The 19,623-nt window shown below is 35.1% G+C and overlaps 1 protein-coding gene across 4 annotated transcripts in view; it reads right to left on the reverse strand.

Moving 5' to 3' along the window:
* Positions 1-19,623, reverse strand: part of Mgat2 (alpha-1,6-mannosyl-glycoprotein 2-beta-N-acetylglucosaminyltransferase) — a 210,597-nt gene that overhangs the window by 122,798 nt on the left and 68,176 nt on the right. For all 4 annotated transcript variants that reach the window (XM_090393162.1, XM_090393160.1, XM_090393164.1 and 1 more), the window contains exon 2: positions 13,026-13,525. In XM_090393162.1, the coding sequence (XP_090249288.1) occupies positions 13,026-13,511 (486 nt within the window). In that variant the 5' untranslated portion in view covers positions 13,512-13,525. The remainder of the gene's footprint in view (positions 1-13,025; positions 13,526-19,623) is intronic.

Below are 19,623 nucleotides of genomic sequence, written 5' to 3' on the forward strand. Positions count from 1 at the left end.
TCATGCTGCTCCACACTGCTCACATTTTTAACCAATGTCATGCTGATGAATCTGCGGTTATACTGGCTTGTGCTTTTATTCCTTGTTGAAATTTACACTAATGATATACATTGATATTCTTGACCCTTGACAAAAATTTTATAAGAAATCATTTCACATAAGTTTTCCATTATTATTTTTCTATAGTAAAATCATTATTTGATCTTTTAACTTAATGGATACAGTTATTTAAAAAAGAATAGATTACTATTATTTAATAATATATCATCCTCATTTTAAAGGGCAGCCCCTGTTGCTATGAGGAATTCCATAGCAACATAAATAAAATCTTTATTTAATTAATATTTATTTTTTGCCATGTCAGAGCCAAAGAAAAAGAAATTAGGAATTTAAGCAGTGTGGGAAGAAAAGGATGGAGTTGTGGAAAATTTGGATAAGGTTGTGTACAATTTATGCAAGGAAAGTGTAACAAGTCAAACTTACAATACTGAGCATCATTATGAAACTAAGCATTTGAGTTCAATGAGCAAATTCAGCATACATAAAATAATGTACAGGGTGATAAAAATTAAAGTATCCCTGGTTAAGGTCTTGTTGAGCACCATCCAGTGATCCAAATGCAGTGAAACTTTGCAGGAATACGTTGTGTAATGTGGAAGCAATATCTGGGGGGGGGATTCCAAAATTCACCACCAGGGGCATTGTAAACACCAAATGCATGGAATTTGCACATCATGCAACTTGGCAGGTATCAGGAAGGTTTAAAAAATTGGACACAGGATTTTTCTCTTTATTCTGGTTGTTATACCATCCATAATGATGGCACTAACCTTGCCCCAACGTGTTTTATTCAAGAAGCTATACAACCTAAACAATTGTAATGCTGATGATACACTCTGTGAATTTTGTCGCCTGAACAAATGTTGATGAGATCCAGTATCTCCATGTGCTATGTGATGAATGATCAATTGTTTTGAAGAAATGGGATTGTTGAGAATTAGACCTGGCACAGATAGCAACACAGTGAACGAAGTTGTTATTGCCATTGTGGAATGGCTATGAATAACAACATTGGTTCCTGCAGTGCACATGCTGTATCAACACACATGGATGTGCCTTACGCAACTGTCTGGAAAACTGTATAAAAGATTCTGCATTTCTAGCCATACAAGATATCCCTGACAAAGGAGTTGTGCCAACAGGACTTTGAAAGTTGACTTGACATTGCTTTAACATTCCTTGCTCGAGTGGAGTTGGATGTTGCATGGCCATGGATGATTTTGTGGGGAGATGAGGCTGAACAGAGCTGTGAATATCCACAATTGCTGGGTGTGGATTACGTGAAACCCACATGCAATCCAACAAATTCCTTTGCATTCACCCAAAGTTATCGTATGGTGTGGGTTTACAGCTTCATTTATCATCGAACCATTCTTCTTTGAGGACATTTACCTGTTGGATCCTGTGACTTGCTCAGTTACTGCCGAGAGGTATCACAATATGATAAACAATTCTGCTGTGGGTTTATTGCATCCCTATGTATTACAAAATATGGAAAGTATTTATGGATGTCAATTTTCTGAAAAATACTTTTACTGATTGTGCTGAGGAACTTTTTAAAGATATTAAGAATCAAAACAACATAATTAAGAGAATTAATGAAATACCTTTATCAGCTCATACTGTTCAGTGTAGTCAACAATGTCAAAAAAAATTGAAGAAATGAAAAATTATCTATTCTCATGTGATGTTTTTAGTAGTGTTCGTGTTGAAATTACTGATATTTTCAGTTAGCAATAGCATCTTATTATGGCCACAGCGAATCAAAGAAAAATTATGCACACCAACACCAATGGTTGGTGCTACTAAAGGATTTGATATTTTTTAAAAATTTATGGATTTTACAGATTTTGATGAAGGAAGATTAGACTTAAAGAAACTCTTGAATGTAACAACTACCCTAGCGATGTGTGGCAAAAATATTGGTTTTATAAAACTTTTAGCAAATGAAATGGGTCTAATTTCATCATTTCACTGTATAATTCATGAAGAAAGTGTGATAATGCATCTGCAAAACAATTAAAGTTATAAATATTGTGGTAAAAATAATAAATTTAAATCAAAGAACATTCAGCTCTCACACAGACAATTCAAATTCTTACTGGAAGATATGGACTCAGAATATGATTAATTTCATCAACTTCATGAATATTGTTATATTCATGAAGTTGATGAAATTAATTTTTTTTTAATGAATTAGGCAAAAAATTTTCCACAACTTGATAATTGTTTGGTTAATAAAAACTTGAACTATTAACCAAATTCTTCATAATTGTTTATATATATTTATCATTATTTATACTTTTTTGTGATAATTTATATATAAATTCGTGATTTAAATGTTTGTGTTTGCAATATCAAAATAATATTTAAAATTGGTTAAGATTAATTTGAAAATTGATTTAAAAATTTGACTATGCATGGTATTATATTTAGCTGCATAATTAATCCAGAGGACTTGGATGAAACTAAAGCTGTACATACATTACGTTATTTTGAATTTTTAGGAATTGATAATTTAGAAATAGAACTGATTGAGTTTAAAAGTTCAATCATATGGACTAATAAATAAAAGAAGTGTGCAAGGAGCTACAGAAAGATACCAAAAATCAAAATCAAATTATAACAGAATGTTGACCATCAATTCCTTCATTTATGGCAATAAAAAAAGCTGCAGTAGCTGTTGGTTCGTCATATACATGCAAGCAAACATTTTCTAAGATGAATTACATTTTAATTCTACTAAGAACTAAGAAGCAAACTAATGTGTGATAATTGTGAGTCATGTGTCCATGTAAAAGTTTTCGATTATGAACCAAATTTAGATATTCTATGCAAAGGTAAACAAAACCAAGGAAGTCATTGAAGTTGTAGTTAAAATAATATTTTTCTATTGTATGATTTTCTATATACATTTTTTTAATAATTGTTTTCATATATTTATCATTATATATTTTGTGATAATTTATATGTAAAATTGTTATTTAAATGTTTATGTGTTTGCAATATTGAAATAGTAATTAACAGATTTTTGTACTAATTTTTTCATATTCATTATTTATAAGAAAAATAAAGGTTTTGTTTTTCTGTAATGCCATTCCCCCCCCATGTGACCCACACATTAAGTTTCACCAAGAATTAATCACCAAGGCTGTGTGTCATGCAAATTGGAAAATTTCACCAACAATGAACAAAGTTGCCAACCCCTGAATTATGGCAGGATGGGGAAACAGAGCGACAGAGTATTGCTTATGACAGCTGATGAAATGTATCCTCTAAGAGTAAAGAGCAAGAAGGAATATATAGTTGGATGTTGCTATAAGCCAGGAAATGTAGAGGGGAAAATGAACAGAAAATGTTCAGACAAATTGGCTTGGAAAGTGGAAAGTTAATAAATAAATATTATTACCTATGCTTTGTGTTTTCATGTAAATAAGTAATATAACTATGGCACAAGTTTCTCTAAAAGAACAAAGTCAGAGGATTTGATTGTGACTGAAATGTCATACTCACCTCTGCTTGAAGGTGACCATGTGGTATTGACCTGGGGCACACAGGCATGCAAAAGTCTTAAAGAGAAAGGAAATGATGTGGAATTATAAGGCAGGCAATTTTAATAGTCTTAAAAACCTACTTTGGGCAGAGTGCCATGGATGGAGGAATTAGAGAGTAAAGAGATCAGTGGTGAATTTGAAGTTAGTTAAGGACCATTTGTTAACAGTAGTAGCAAAGTGTATACCACAGTGAAAAAATAAATAAATATCGGAGTAAAATGGATGACCAATGAGATTAAGAAAGAACTGCAGATAAAAGAGGTTATGGAAAAGTATAGAATGAGATGTGGTGAACAGTTGCATGAGGGACACAAAGTTAAGGCAAGAAAGGTGACTAGGAAGAAGGAGAAAATTAGAATATGAAAGGAGGCTAGCACTACATCAAGAGACAACAGTAATGAATTTTCTTATCATGTGGCCAGCAAAAAGAAAGAATAATTGTGGATAAATGGTCTTGCCAGATGGAAAAGGTGGACTAATGATCAAGATGAATGATACTGCAGAGCTGTTTAATGATTATGTTATTAGAGTTTCATTCTGTAAAGGTGACTCTTATGCCAAAGGTGATGGAAAGGGTTGTCGGATTAGAAATGAATAAATATATTTAGAATAATAAGTTCTCTGGATATCAGCAAGGCTGTGGGACTGGATGAAATTTTGCTTAAGAGTCTTAAGTATTAAATGCACTAAATAATTAAGAGCTCCCCCAAACTTGGCTGTTTAATTGGAAACCTTGCAACTACAGAAGTTCCTGGGGAGTGAAAGGATAGTGCCACTGTATAAGGATAGTGAGAGGATGGAGAATTCAAGAATGATGAGTGACCATCATTCTGTTGGTATCCCATGGCATAAAACACTGCAAGGTAAGAATGGTAGTAGTGCATGGGATATAGTTAAGGGTAACCTAGAGGAAGCAATATTAAATTGTATACCTAAGGTAAGGAGGGTTAATCAGATAGGAGTTAGATGGATGAGTAATATCATTAAGCACAAGCTGCAGAAGAAGAAAATGCTGTGGAGGGGTATATAAAGAGATCAGCAAACAATGAACACAGAGTTAGTTCACAGGGTTGGTCACACCTTAGTAATTTACTACTTTTTTTTATTAGAGTAACAGCTGAGTACAGGGCTTAGTCAGAAAGGTGACCAACATGGCAAGGAAGGCAAAATCAGATTATGAGAAGAATCTAGCCAAGTAGGCCAAACGAAAATATTGCAAAAAGTTCTTTTGTTATGTGGCAAGTAAGATGAAGAATGACTACGGAAGATTAACTTTAACAAGTGATGATGGTCAGGAAGAGACAGAAGATAAAATAGTTGAGTTATTGAGTGACCACTTTGCAAGGGTATATGATCCTAGTGAGGTTACTGATTTAACCTATGTGACAGACACTGATGGGGGGAACAAAGTAATGCCTTAGTAATTTACTAACTTTTCATAATAGAGTAACAGCTGAGTTGGATAAAGGAAATGGCTACATGATGATTCTGTTGGATTTCGCAAAGGCATTTGACAGAATACCACATGGAACTCTGCTAAGCAAACTAGAAAAATTGGGGACAGACATGATACTAGTTAAGTGGATATGAGGGTGGCTGCTGCACAGATATCAAAGTAGTATATGGAGGAGCAGAATCGAGGCAAAAACAAGTGACTAGTGGTGTGCCGCAAGGTTCAGTGTTGGGACCATTGCTGTTTAATTTGTACATAAATGATATAGGAAATAACCTGAAAGGAAATATTCAGTTGTTTGCTGATGATGCGAAATTAGAGTAATAGCTAATCAGGGCAACGAGGAGAGCTTGCAGGATGATTTAAATAGACTATCAGTATGGGCAAAGGGTGACGGTGTTAACGTGGAGAAATGTGAAGTTATGCATTTTGGGAAAAATAGATTACAAACTGTGTAATGTTTGTAATCACATTGATGGCACTATACTCCAAGAAATACATGAAGCTAGAGATTTGGAGATGGTGGTAGACAGAGAGTTAAAGTTTAGAGGACATATTGCTAAGATATCCTATAAGATTACTTGGCTGTAGAAGAACATATTAACATGTAGAAATAAGGAAGTTGTTATTCTTTTTTATAAGGCTTGTTATGGCCACATCTGGATTATGTGCTCAAGTCTGGTCTCCTGGGTTTCTTTGGGGGGGGGGGGGGGGGGGGGGAAGACAGTGCAGAGGATTCAAAGGGAAAGTGACCAAGATGGTGAGTGGCCTGTGGAATTTTCCTTGAGGATTGAGGGTGTGTGGATTGCAGAAGTTAGTTCAGAGGAGAAAAAGAGAGGATATGATAGAAGTACTTAAGTTGTTTAAAGGGTTTTATAGGACTGATGCAGGAGAAATGTTTCAGCACTTAACAAGTGGAATCAGAACAAGGGGTTATCCCTGGAAGTTGAAATAAAAGGTATGGTTAGTAAGAGTGGGAGGACTAGACTTTTTGCTTTGAGAGTTATGAATGAGTGGAATGGGTTGCAAGAGTCAGTTGTGAGCACTTTGTCTGTTAATGGGCTCAAGAAGAAGTATGGTAGATCATTTGGATAGACTGGGTCTCCCATGATGAGTTTTTGGATTCCATGGAGGTGCCAGTATAATAATAATCAAATTATAGACCAGTTTTTCTTACTTCTATGGCTCTTAGGATATTTGAAAAATTGGCAAGAACTCATATACAAAACTGAGCAGATGAAAATAATATTATCTGTTAAGGTCAGCACAGATTTGTTAAGGGGCATTCTTATTTCAGTAATCTCTTTATAACAAATATTTATGAGAAATAGCATTTATGAAAAAGTAGCAAAGAATGGTTGATGAGGAAAATGCACACACTAATTATTTGAGATTTTGCAAAGGCACTTGATATCACTATCACATGATAGTGATATTTAAGCTACAACATATGGGTTTGGCTAATGAGTTAATGAAGTGGATTGGCAATTGGATGTCTGATAGATATCAAAAGGTTCTGTATAGAATGGGAAATATCAGGGAAAAGAAGGTTACTAGTGGGGTTCCTACTAGGCTCTGTGCTAGGATCGCTACTTTTCAACCTTTATATATTCAGGTGTTTGCAGATGACATGAATCTAGGAAAGGCTGAATAAGCTGGAAAGGTTGGCTGATGAATGGGGATGTCAGTTCAATGTTGCTAAATATAAGGTTTTGAATTTTGAGAATTGCATATCCCATATGTCGAATAGACAAGTGGATACTCTGTATGTGGAAGTATACCAGAGGAAGTAAGTTGAGGAAGCATAAGATCTTGGGGTAATGGCAGATCATCATCATCAAATTCCTGCCATGTACCCTCAAGGGGTGTACAGGATATGATAGTACTACATCAAAAAAATTACATCATTATTAATTTCCTATCTACAATTTTCCTCCAAATCAGTCTGTTACTTGTCAAGACTCCAACATTATCAGATCTTATATTTCTATCATCTAAAGCACTTTGTACCGTATCAATCCACCTATATCTTGGTCTTCCTCTGGGTCGTTTTGCTGCCAACCTGGCAGAGAACACTTGTTTTGCTAATCTTTCCTCGCCCATTCTGTTTAAGTGACCATACCACCTGAGATTAGCTCTGCTAATGCATTCCTGGATGCAGACAATGTCAAGTTCTTTCCTAATATCCTCGTTTTTAATATGATACTGCCATTGATGCCATCCGTTCATGCCTATAATTTTTCTCAGGACTCTTATATCTGTGGATGGAAATTTTAAATTTAAGGGGCATGTTACAAAAGGTAATATAAACGACTCAGAGGATTGCTGCAATATTAAGATGATCATTAATTAGTAGAGATAAAATGATAGTGATTCCACTGTACAATGCAGGTCCTGATCAGGCCACAACTGGAATGCTCAAAATTTGTGCTCAAATTTGGTCGCTAGGGGTTCAGAGGGGGATGAAGATACTTTGGAGAGGGTGCAGAGGTAGTGGACAAAAATTATTTCATGACTGTGGAACGTTAGCTATAAGGATAGATTGAAGTCATTTAGCTGATAGAAGGTGAAAGAGTGATGTGATCGAGACATTTAACCTCTTGAGAGCTATTTACTGGATAGATACGAGAAAGATTTTCAAATAGTGGAAAATAAGGAAGAAGCAAAAATTGAAAGGCATCCTTGGAAATTACACAAGAGAGTGGTGATAATAGGATGAGAATTTTTTTTAAAAAAATTTTTTTTTTATGTAGAGAGTGGAATGCATTGCTTGTGAATGCTAAGAGTGTGAATGAGTGTAAGCTTCAGTATGGTATATAAATTGCAGGCAGGAAAGATTTTCCTTAAGTTTGTGGACCTTTCTCACATATGTATACTTATTTCACATTGCAATATAATATGATGTATACTTCTTATATAATGTATGTAACTGTTAATGGTACAATCCCCCCCCCACTCTCTTGCTCTCCCTCCAGAAGAGTTAATGTAATAATAATAATAATAATAATATTATAAAATATTGAGCAGCTCAATGTTAATAAAGCATGGGACTTTAAGAGAATCATTGAAAAAATATCCAGATATCAGATATGTGATATGATACAGATATTGGGGTGCATATCAAATCTGTTATTAACTACTGAAAAAGAGTTAATTTCATTAACATAATGCCAAGATATGACTGTTGCTTTAACCATGAATTCCTCGTAGTCGTATCTTGGCATTATGCTAATGAAATTAACTCCCTCTTTTTTCAGTAGTTTATTATTAATTTATACAATCAGTTTATGAACTAAAGATAGATTACTAGCAATGATATCTATATAAATACCAATTGATCCAACAAGTGGAATCTATCTATCCCAATGGCTTTAACAGGCCTTTAAGGCCCACAACCTTCCAAGCATGCTTGGATTTCGTAACCGAAATACGAGGATAGACTGGTCACTCCTATGCCTCAAGGTATTCTTGGCTGTATCCCTGTGTGTTCAAGGAGCCGGTTTGCCTGCTTGCGGGATGAAAAACACCAGATAAACTGGCAGAAAAAACCCTACTGCCCGCACCCAAGACCGGCTAACTTGGCTATGGCTGAGGAAGATCCTTCAGCTCCTCACGTCTCCGACGGGAATCGAACCTAGGACACTCCTTCCCCAGGCATATGGTTGTGAAGCGCAAAGCCACTAGGCTAACCGCGCAGACGAACAAGTGGAATGAGGCTATAAAATTTGAAACAATTTTAAACCATTTACGAACGAGAAAAGGAAATTTCGTGCAAATAAATGGGAAAAAATATTGGGATAATATCTGTTAGTAAGCAGAATAATGATAGAAATAATAAATCCACTTTTGATTATCTTTAATGAGTAGCAAAGGCACAAGCAACAGTTAAAAGCTGTTTGGGAATGACAGTTTTGAGATAACAGTTGGTTTACATATCAGGGATCAGAACTCAGTCCTTTGCTCTTTAATGTAGTAATAGATACTTTGACAGAGCAAGTCAGAGAGAGCACCTTGGAGTATGTTATATGCAGATGATATTGTACTGTGCACAAAAACAAGAGGAAGTGGAACAAAAGCTGATAAGATGGAACAGAGTGTTAGAAGAAAAACTGAATATCTGGTTGTGGTCAAACTGTCGACACTGGGGAAGATGTCTTGCCTAGTGTCGACATGTCTAGATTCAGTAATGGATATAGTAAGGTGAAGTGGAAAGGGAAGTCAATAATAGAATTCAGGCAGGATAGAAGAATTGGAAAGAAATGTCAGGAATCGTGATAGAAGTTTCCGTGAAATTGAAAGGAAAAATATACAGAATGGTAGTGAGCCCTACAATGTTATATGGATCGGAGATACTGCCTATGAAGAAGTCCAACAAAAGCAAGATTAGTGCTACAGAAATGAGGAAGCTTCACAATGGATGTGTCGAGTAACAAAGAAAGATCAGATGAGGAATGAACACATCAGAGGTACCGTAAAGGTGACTGCAATTACAAACAAAATATAAGAAGCATGATTAAGATGGTATGGACATGTAATGAGGTGAAATTAAAAATATGATGGACGAAGTATCATGATGATGGAAACACAAGGAGGAAGAAGAGGTGGAAAGATAATGTAGAGGAAGATCTGACAGAGAAAAATCTGAATAAAGATGCAGTCTACAATAGAAACCAGAAGAGAAGACTTATCAGAAACAGCAACCCCATACAGAAATGGGAGCAACTGAAGAAGAAGAAGAGAGAGAGAGAGAGAGAGAGAGAGAGAACTGTACCTTGTGATTTGAACTTTGTAAGTTATTCAATTCATAGAAATCGTTTTAATCACATAAAGTGGAAAATTACAGAGAATTTTTAAACATCAACCCCACACGCAAAAGAGGTCTCAAAACCTGTAACATGACAGTGTCATGCATGGGAAAGTGATAAGAGAAAAGAAAGGAATCTTTTAATGTGTTTATTGAAGAGGGAGTAGGAAATGAATCCCACCAGGCATATACGAACATTTTGAAAAAATTGGGAGAAAAGGCAAAGCTAATAATAATGATAAGTATCTGCTGGATTTCTCTCATGATATGGACTAGTCGTTACTAACACTATGTTTCAACATAAAGATGTGCACAAGTTCATCTGGAAAGAAAATGCAAGAAATAAGAAAATCATGATTGTCTATGTCATTGTTGATAGTGATATCATCATGCTGATTCAGGATACAAGAGTGTACAGAGGATTTGCAATTGGAAGTGACCATCACTATTGCTAAGTAGGATAAAAATGAATCCTATCCTTCTCATCCATCTAGGACAGGTTAAGTCCCCTCCTAATAAGAGGTTAATGCAGCTGGTTTGCCACTCCTCTGCTGATCTTCTAAGGGCGATATTCATGACTGTATCCACGTGTGTTCATGGGGGGGGGGGAGTTTGCCTGATTCCAGGATGAAAAACCCTGCTGTCCATGCCCAAGACTGGCTAACTTGGCTATGGCAGAGGAAGATCCTTAAACTCCTCACATCGTCGACGGGAATTGAACCTAGGACACTCCTTCCCCAGGCATATGGTTGCGAAGCGCATATGCTACTAGGCTAACTGCATGGACATTGAAAAGAAATATCAGATATATAGTTTTAAAAAGAATTAAAGTCAAGCAGCTTTTACAAGTAAACTGATTTGAACAACTACACAAACATTATTGAAGAAAAAAAATGAAACAGTTTGAAATCAAGAACTAAACCATTGAGTCTCAATAGCAAATCGAAGAAAACAATGATTGATTCAGCTAGGAGGGTATATGGTAACGGTGTCTGCAAGGATGGAAAAATAAGAACACCATGGTGTACACAAGATCTTAAAGAAGCAATTCTAAAAGAGAAGAAAGCAAACTGAAAGTTCCTAGCAAATAAGTCAGCAGATGCCCTAAAAGAATAAAGAAGAAATGTAAGAAGGCTAAGCTATGCATAAAAGTTGCAAAATAAAAGTCGTGGAAAGACTTTGGTAACAATGTAGAAAATAAATATCAGGAAGGTGGCATCATGTTCTGGAGGCTATTGAAAAAGCTTAGAAATGGAGGAATGAGTACTATAAAAGGAATCAAATATGGTAAAGGTGGCATGAAACTGAAGATAAGGTGACTACTTTGAAAGACTGTTATATGAAACAAACAACAACAGAAAAGTAATAGAAAATTTTATAGAGGAATACAAACAAGAATACATATCAATAACTGAGGTAGAAACGCCATCGAAAACTCTAAATGGAAAGGCAGTTGGAGCAGATGAAATGTGCCCAGAAATGCTCAAATATAGAGGTATAAAAGTTTGGCAGTGGCTACACTGCATAATTCAGAGGGCTAGGTCAGAAGGTCAAATTTCAGAGCTATCATAGTTCTCATCTATAAAAAAAGGGGAATAAAATTGAATATGAGAATTACAGAAGAATTTCCTAATAAGTGTTCCAAGTAAGATTTATGCAAGCATACTTGAAGAGATTGAGAAAAATAGTGGAAGAGAAACTTGAAGAACAAGCTGGGTTCAAGCTAAATAGAGGTTGTCAAGATCAGACTTTCAACTTTATGACAAATAGTTTAAAAATAATGGGAATATGACAGGATCAGCATTAAGTTTTGTAGATCTGGAAAAGGCATACAACAAGGTGCCCAGAGAAAAGATTTTTAAAACACTACAATTATATGGGATAAATGAAATATTATACAGAGCAATACATAGTCTATATTTAAATTGTAAATCAGCAGTTACACATGAGGGAAATACGTGGTGTGATGTAAAATCAGCAATAAGACAGGGATGCACATTATCTCAACTTTTATTCATCTATACAGATCACATTATGAAAGAAAATATTATAGAATTAAACTTGATATTAGAATTGAAGATATCAAACCAAACCCTTTGCTTTATGCAGATGATACTGTACTCTTAAACGCATCCTGTGCAAGTCCCCAGGGTTCTCTAACTAAACTGAATAACAGCAGTAACAAATTTGGCATGAAAATCAGAATTAAAAGACCAAAATGAAAACAGGTAAGAAACATAGAAAACTTCAGGTGCATTCTCAATGGGAACCTATAAACAAGTAAAATATCTCAGCTATTTAGGCACAGTTTTTAGAAGATGGCAAATTAAATGTGGAAAAAGACAACAGAATAACCAAAGCTGGTATGGTGAAGAGCCAGTTGAATAAATTCATATGAAATAAGAGAAAATTTAGCCAAAACACTAAACTAACAACAGTATACAAGACAGTGTTGAAACGAGATTTAAGTTATAGATCTGAGAGTTAAGTTAGAAATAAAGTATTTGATAAAAGATGAGAAACCACTGGAGTTCTGAGAAAAATTGGCAGGAGATCAATAGCAGAATCACATAAAAAAAATGAAGACATTAGAAAGGAACTTGACATTATTAGCATGAATGTGTGAGCAGAGATAATCTAAGGTGTTACAGCACCTTAAATAGAATGGGTGAGGAAAGGTTAGCAAAACAGGTGTTTGATGCTAAGATGGCAAGAAAGAGATCCAGGGGAAGAACAAGGTCTAGGTGGACTGATTCAGTCAGAAGTGCTTTTGAAGCACAAAATATTAGGTACAGCAATAATAGAGTGCTGACAAGTAATAAATTAGTTTTGAAGAAAATTGTTGATAGGAGATTAGCAATCATATAAACTTAATTTAAATTGTAAATCAGCAGTTACACACAAGGGAAATACGTGGTTCACATAGTGCTGTCATAGTGGCCTGAATACCTGAAGGTACATATCAGGAAATTGATGTTGACGATACATTTTGGTTAACTTATTTTTTGGTATGCTGTACTTGGATGGATAATATTTTGGTTAGATTATCTTAATGATAATTTCTATAATATATTTCTATAATTATAATAATTAAGTTATACTTACTAATTAAGTATAATTTAATTATAATTAAATTATACTTAATTATACTTACCTTACAGAAGTCTATTCTGTAAATCAAAGCATTAATTTGAGGATCATATAAATCATGACTAAATACCAGTAATGTCTGATTAATGCCATATGCCTGCTTCAGAGATTCAATTAAAGCATAAAGATATTGGGCTCGGTTGTGAACTTGGACAACAATCACTACATCCCCCTCTTGTAGTGGACGAAACTTATGACTATTGAATATCTCCTGTTCTTCATTGATCTGCTGAACAAGGTGATGAAGTGCAGTCAGTGTGCCAGGCATAGTAGCATTAATTGAGTTTATAATGGCACTAAAATTGGCAAAAAATGTATCACTTTCTCCTGATGACTTAATCTTCTGTGCAAGAAACAAATCTGGCTTGAGACTAACAATTCGCAGCTGGAGCCACAAGAAGGAAACTGCAAACAGTATAATTACTGTTTTCAAAACCTGGATGGAGTGTCGGCGCAGCAATGCCGCACAGAAACACCACCCTCTTGCCATTCCGTCATCACAACCTTTTAAAAAAAAAAGGAAGAGAAAAAAAATGAAATAAACCTTCAGTATCTGTTTTTCATTATACGTAATACTAATTAAAAATTATTAGCAATCTATATGCACACTGTTCTCAACTATTGATTTTTATAATATTTAATACAATAACCAACTGTTATCATGTATTATTTTAGTTACCAATTAAAATTTCAATTAAAAATACACTGCAAATTTAAATTAGGCTGAAAACAGAATTAAGATTAATCATTACTATTTCTGGGAAAATACCGACTGAGTGGTTCCCCAAAATGTAGTTTGCACAATACAAGGAATTCAACATATCTTGTGTAAGATTTTATTCAAAAATTAACAGATGGGAGAGATTCTAATTGTTCCTAAAATTAATCCTAAAATAAAAAAATCAGAGAATGAGCTGATTGTATACTTAATATACATCAACTGATTTAATGGGACTTGCCCCATTTAGTGAATTTAAAAAAATATTAACTGTAAATTAAGTTAAGGTTTTTGCTGGTGTTAATCAATGGAATATATATAATGTGAGGGGGGGGTATCACACTGATGATGAACTGTTTAACTTAGCATCGAGTTACTAAAGTTATTAATGAAGGTGGATACAGTGCACTTTACTATGCCAACACAAACTCCAAACACTGTTTGTGCATTTTCTTTACCGTCTTTATAAAATTTAATGTAATTAAATCAAAGTTGCAAATTACTTATCACTGTGGTGGTGGTGGTCTCATACAGTGCCACTGCATTATCAGCAGTGTATGAGACCACAGCGATGCCAATGATCAAGGCCTGAAGTGGCAAGAAAAAAATGCCATGTTTGGTCTCTAGAGGAGGGAAGCAGATTACCTAACCACAGTACTAAAATGTATGAAAAGTTTACAACCTTACATGAGTGAGAAGGCTAAGTGTGTTTATTTATTTAGTCAAGGCTTAAGTCATTCTGTCTTACATGCCACATCTACTCTGCCCCACTACTACTCCTGAGGATGATCATGATATAATGCTCAAAACACAGTGAGTACAACATTAAATTAACTGAAGTTATTTTCTAAAACAATGTTAAGTTCCATTAAGTTAATGGAAATTACTGTTTACATGGGTAATTACTATGAGAGCTGCTAACCTATTTATCACTTAAACAAGATGCTTATACAGTGTCTACTCAGACTCCTACACAAGATGACAATGTACAAACAACTGGGGAGAATAAACCTGACTAATGACTCAGGATTTATTGCTGGTGCTTGGGTAAAGTTAATGCATTACTGAAGAACGTAGGCAAGATTTACCTACTCATCAGTACAACTCCTCACACAGTATAAATCCCAACTCTGTAGAATACCACATTTGGAGTGATACCCAAAAAGCTCCCTAAGAAAGTTTGATGCTATCCAGTAAAAGATAATATGCTTAAAAAATTGTCTCTCACAAACTCCCTCCAACCATTTCTCATAAACACTGTTTCTGCATTGTTTCGCCAAAATGGCCACCAAATTCCTACACTTTCCTCTAAACATGCAAAAATGTGAGCAGCTGCTGCAATTCGCATATAGTTCAGTTCCAAGCTAACTGATGGTACATCGTGAACATTGTCAGACCAACATACGTCATTAGAACAACAGTACACTGAGTTCTTTGATTGGAAAAGGCCTACATTCGATTCTTATCGTGACAAGAGAAATCTTTATATGGGAATTTTTCAACTGAAGGTGAATCAGTCAATCTGATATGGAGGTAGAAGGGTTTTTTCCCCTCCTGGAAACGAAGGTTTTTCATCCTGCATACAGACAAATCAGCCTTGAGAACACATGCAATTTACAGACAAAAAATACTAGTGGTGGTGGATTGTAGATAGCTTTGTTGTAGATGATGATGATAGTGGTGGTTCTGTGTAGTTGGTAGATTAAGTGGTGAAGAAAGAGTTCTAGAGTAGGTGTCCTTCCTCAATGAGTCTTTGGACTCCTTGGAGGTTTCAAGAAATAATAATAACAATAATTACTGAACTAACTTTCATTTTCTTACGTACCATTCTCTTTCATTCCATCTACCTCTGTGTTCTGCAAATCAGTTGGTAATGTCAATGCTGTTTGGTTGGAAAGACCTAGAACACAAAGAACAGCAGTATTCTTGTCCAGAAACTCCAAATGTTACTATAATAATAGCAGCATTCTGAAAGAGTAAGCTGAAAAACTGGCTTCTCATTCTGCAAAACATGCAAACCAACAAGAAGAACACTGGCCTCAAGCCATAATTTTAAACACCCCAACCTAACCAATCTCATTTTCCCCAATGCCTACAGCTCTTCAAGAAATACATTTAACAGAATTCCTTTTTCTCACTTATTACTTGCATGTGGCACTGTTGTGTTATAGGTTTTGTGAATGCACATGTGGCTGATATGTGGAAAATGAAGCAGCATATGCAGCTCCATTTCTCTTGATCCAAACATGGAGTGAGATCCAACACAAGTGAACATCCAGATGAACCTCCATATCTATGATAGAACACCATATGTTGTTGGTATAACTGACTTCTAAGTGCCAAAAAAGCACTTCTTGAATCAACATAAATAATGCACTTTAGTAGCATTTTAATTTTATGTAAATTAATGCAAGCTCTCTCACATAATGTACCAACTATACAGCCAGGTTAGTGAGTACATTCTGGTGAGATCTGGATAGATATTATGCATCTAGGAAGAGTTAGATCACGTTAGACACTGATTTTAAACCATCTGTACACACAAGTATAAATCACATTTTGCTCTGTGTCTGAAAGAGTTACTGGTAGACAAAGTGAGGAAGTGGGAAGTAAAAGTCTGACTATCTGCAGGAGATGCTTGATGGAATGCTGCTTTACTAAAGATGGTAGCATATTTGGTAGAATCTGTCTATCCTGATGTCTAGAACTTGTACTACTATTTTATTTGCAATCCAAATGAATGTTTAACACTCGGACAGATACTGTACAAATTTTCCCAACTGTGGAAATAAAAATCATTGGCCACATTGGATGGTCTGGCAGGAATTTTATTTTGGTTACATAAAACGACAACTGATGTCAAGATGATAATGGTGGTTCATTTACTTCAATATAAACAGTAGCAAAGGTGATGTTCAAAATGCACCAGTTTTAATTCTGTTAGTTTAAAGATGTTATGAGATTAGGAGTGGCAAATGAAACGTGATGTCATCAAGATCATCCTGGGAAATATTTGCACTAGGTGGTAGGTAGATACAGCATACTGTAATAGAGATTCTACCAAGTCGCAGATGGCAACTGCCTCTAAGTCAGTGTTAAGTGGGACTTGTTGGAAGAAGGTACGGTTTCCCACAAGGATGGCGAATCCTTCATCAGAAGGTACACCATATCCTACATTGTGGTATCATGTAAAAGGATGACAGCTGTATAGTGTAACATAACATCCTCATCAGATTTAAAATACATTGCTTGCAGACAAACACAGCCTTATGTTTCTGCAAGAGGGTCTTGATGTCATCCATGTTTTGGTAAATTCTGGGACAATTCCACTGTAGGAATTTATTTTTTTTTAGTTATCACAAAACATAAGTTTGGTAGATACATCTGGTTTCATAATGAATGTTTATTTTCTTGATCATCTAACTAGAGTAATTATTTGGACAATAGATCAAGTGTTAACTAATAAATATTTATTAAACCTACTAGTTTCACCAAACTTTAGCTGTTGGCATCTTCAGGGTACAAGCACTTAGGTTAATAAACATTACACAAATATGAATAACTGTAAAATTCTAACGATTATAGTTACAAACTGAAATAGCATTGAATGTGAGTGATACACGTATCACATGTACATGATTAACTAGTTGTTACTAAGGAACGTTCTATAGTTTGCATTGAAGTTCATTTCCTGTGTGTTAAGAGATCTAATTAGGATTTTCCATATCTCTGGGAGTATTAAACCCTGGTTCCTGTTAAGGTTATCAGAGCGAGTGACTGTAGCTGCTTCTTTAAACATTTGGGAGTGATAGTCTTCTTCTATGTAAGGGGAACAGCTTTTATTCCACTCAATGACATGGTTAGTCATCTCATTCTAAAATGAGATGACAGGCCTGATATGTCTTGTCTGTTGTTTCTGACGTAACCAATGTGCTCCTTCTGTCTAATTTCGAGGCTTCTTGATGTCTGCCCGATGTAACTTGAACCACATGAGCATGGAATATTGGAAACTCCAGCATATTTATAGAAAGGTTGGTTATCTTCTGGAGATCTTAGTAGTTTACGAATTGTTTCTATAGGTTTGAATGTCACTCTTATTTTGTGTGGTTTGATTAGACTAGCGAGCTTGTTGGAGATGCCACTCACATACGGAATTGCGATAGTTTTAAAGTTTTTTTTCTCTGGAACTTGAAAGAGACAAACAACTGCCGTTCTTAGACCATCTTAATTAAGAAGCAAATTAATGACCATATAAACCTATCAGTTTACAGGAAACCTACGAATACAGGTCGCTATCTACATTTCAGCTCCTCTCACCGTATTTCTCACAAACTCAGCATAGTACACGTTAAAGAAAAGAGCTGTTCACATCACAACAGATAACAAGGACCTTCAAGATGAGTTAACATTGATATCTAATAATCTGTACTTGAACGGCTACCCACGATGACTCATCAACAAAATTCTTTTCTCTGAACCACCACAAAGAGAGCGAGAGGATACTCAATATATCAAAACTATCGCAATTTCGTATGTGAGTGTCATCTCCAACAAGCTCACTACTCTCCTCAAATCACACAAAATAAGAGTGACATTCAACCCTACAGAAACAATTCATAAACTACTAAGATCTCCAAAAGATAACCATCCTTTCTATAAATATGCTGGAGTTTATAAACCTATAGAAACAATTCGTAAACTACTAAGATCTCCAAAAGATAACCATCCTTTCTATAAATATGCTGGAGTTTACAATATTCCATGCTCATGTGGTTCAAGTTACATCGGGCAGACATCAAAAAGCCTCGAAATTGGACAGAAGGAGCACATTGGTTATGTCAAAAACAACAGACAAGACATATCAGGCCTGTCATCTCATTTTTCTATAACTAACCATGTCATTGAGTGGTATAAAAGCTGTTCCCCTTACATAGAAGAAGAGTACCACTCCCGAATGTTTAAAGCAGCAGCTACAATAACTTGCTCTGTTGATAACCTTAACAGGAACCAGGGTTTAATACTCCCAGAGATATGGAAAACCCTAATTAGATCTCTTAACACACAGGAAATGAACTTCAATGCAAACTGCAGAATGTTCCTTAGCAACAACTAGTTAATCATGTACACACGATACGTGTATCACTCACGTTCAATGCTATTACAGTTTGTAACTATAATCGTTAGAATTTTACAGTTATTCATATTTGTGTAATGTTTTTTAACCTAAGTGCTTGTACCCTGAAGATGCCAACAGTTAAAGTTTGGTGAAACTAGTAGATTTAATAAATATTTATTAGTTAACACTTGATTTATTGTCCAAATAATTACTCTATATCTGGTTTCAGTTTTGTGAGAATTTTCTTTTGTTGGTTCTTAATTTTTCTTATTTGAGAAATTGTGGATGAATTCAAGAAAGATATCCAACATGACAAAATTCTATTCTGTCCAATGGGTATTTTGATATTTCTTAATTGTCTCCAGATATCATTTGGAATAACCTGGGAGAAAAACTAGTTTTTCTAGTTTTCTAGAAAAACTATTTTTCACCCTACCAACTGATTACCTCTGTAAACTTCGTTGTTTCAATTTTCCTCTATTTAATATAACTGGATGTTTTCAGTTGTATTAAATAATATACTTTTTATAAATGGAAAGGCAAATTATGTCTTTCGAAAGAAAAAATTAGGTCGTTGCTCTCTCCTGAAACCATAAAATTTGAGTCAGCCATTTTCCCATGCACAGATTTTGCACAAGCAGTTGATCAGAGTTACCAGACAATAATTTGTCTGGTAACTCTGATCTTGTCTTTTTTTTTTTCTCTCAGATATCTGAAAATTCATCCTCACAAAAGATTATGTAAAGGAAGAGCCAATTATCTATGGAA

This window comes from Typopeltis vanoorti, chromosome 5, assembly GCF_054136105.1.
Source record: "Typopeltis vanoorti isolate ZY-2024b chromosome 5, IOZ_Tvanoo_1.0, whole genome shotgun sequence".
Classification (NCBI taxonomy): domain Eukaryota; kingdom Metazoa; phylum Arthropoda; class Arachnida; order Uropygi; family Thelyphonidae; genus Typopeltis; species Typopeltis vanoorti.